This window comes from Corvus brachyrhynchos, unplaced genomic scaffold (genome assembly GCF_000691975.1).
Source record: "Corvus brachyrhynchos isolate BGI_N302 unplaced genomic scaffold, ASM69197v1 scaffold212, whole genome shotgun sequence".
NCBI lineage: Eukaryota > Metazoa > Chordata > Aves > Passeriformes > Corvidae > Corvus > Corvus brachyrhynchos.
Genome location: NW_008236768.1, coordinates 165,073 through 165,783, shown reverse-complemented (window position 1 = coordinate 165,783; position 711 = coordinate 165,073). Strand labels below are relative to the sequence as shown.

At 64.0% G+C, this 711-nt stretch overlaps 1 protein-coding gene across 1 annotated transcript in view; it reads right to left on the bottom strand.

Moving 5' to 3' along the window:
* HAPLN4 (hyaluronan and proteoglycan link protein 4) overlaps window positions 1-711 on the bottom strand; it is a gene marked incomplete at its 5' end in the record, with an annotated part of 2,218 nt that extends 1,507 nt beyond the window's left edge. Inside the window, one exon of the mRNA XM_017727506.1 lies at window positions 366-711. Coding sequence (XP_017582995.1) covers window positions 366-711 — 346 coding nt within the window. The remainder of the gene's footprint in view (window positions 1-365) is intronic.

The window sequence follows — 711 nt, the reverse complement described above, 5'->3', positions numbered from 1 at the left end:
CCAAAAAAAGCGTTTCCCGCTTCCCCAACCCCCCAGCACTGCCACATCCCGGTGCTAAAAAAGCGTTTCCCCCTTTGCCACCCCCAAACTGCGCTCCCCGAGCCCCTAAAAAAGCGTTTCCCCCTCTGTCACCCCCCAAACCCCGTAAAAAGCGTTTCCCCCTTTCCGAACACCCCGGCGCTGCCCCATCCCGGTGCCCGGGAGCTTTACGAGCCCGTGCCACCATCACTCTGCGCCTTTTACGAGCTGTCACCGTAAACCCGCAGCACCAATAAAACCCCGTAACAGCGGCCATAAACCACGGGAAGAACACCGGGCCGGGAAGATCCCACACCGGGAAGCCCATCCCGGCCACCCCAAGCTACCTTCGAGGTCCAGCTTGACCACGCCGGTGTCGTCCTCGAGCTCGTTGGTCACCTCGCACTCGTAGCGCCCGTAGTCCTGCAGGGTGACGTTGCGGATGATGAGGGACGCGTCGCCCACCCCGTCCTCTTGTAGGGCCGTGCGACCCCGGTAGGGTCCGAACGCCCTCCGCGCCTTGCCCAGCGCCACGAACACGTCCACGAAGGCCATGGGCTCGGTCACTTTGGTCCACTTGAGGCGGATCTCGGCCGGGTCGTGCGCGGACACGTCGTAGTGGTAGCGGCAGGGCAGGATGATGGTGCCACCGCGGTGTGTCACCACCTTGCCCGGAGCTGTCTGCACCACCAC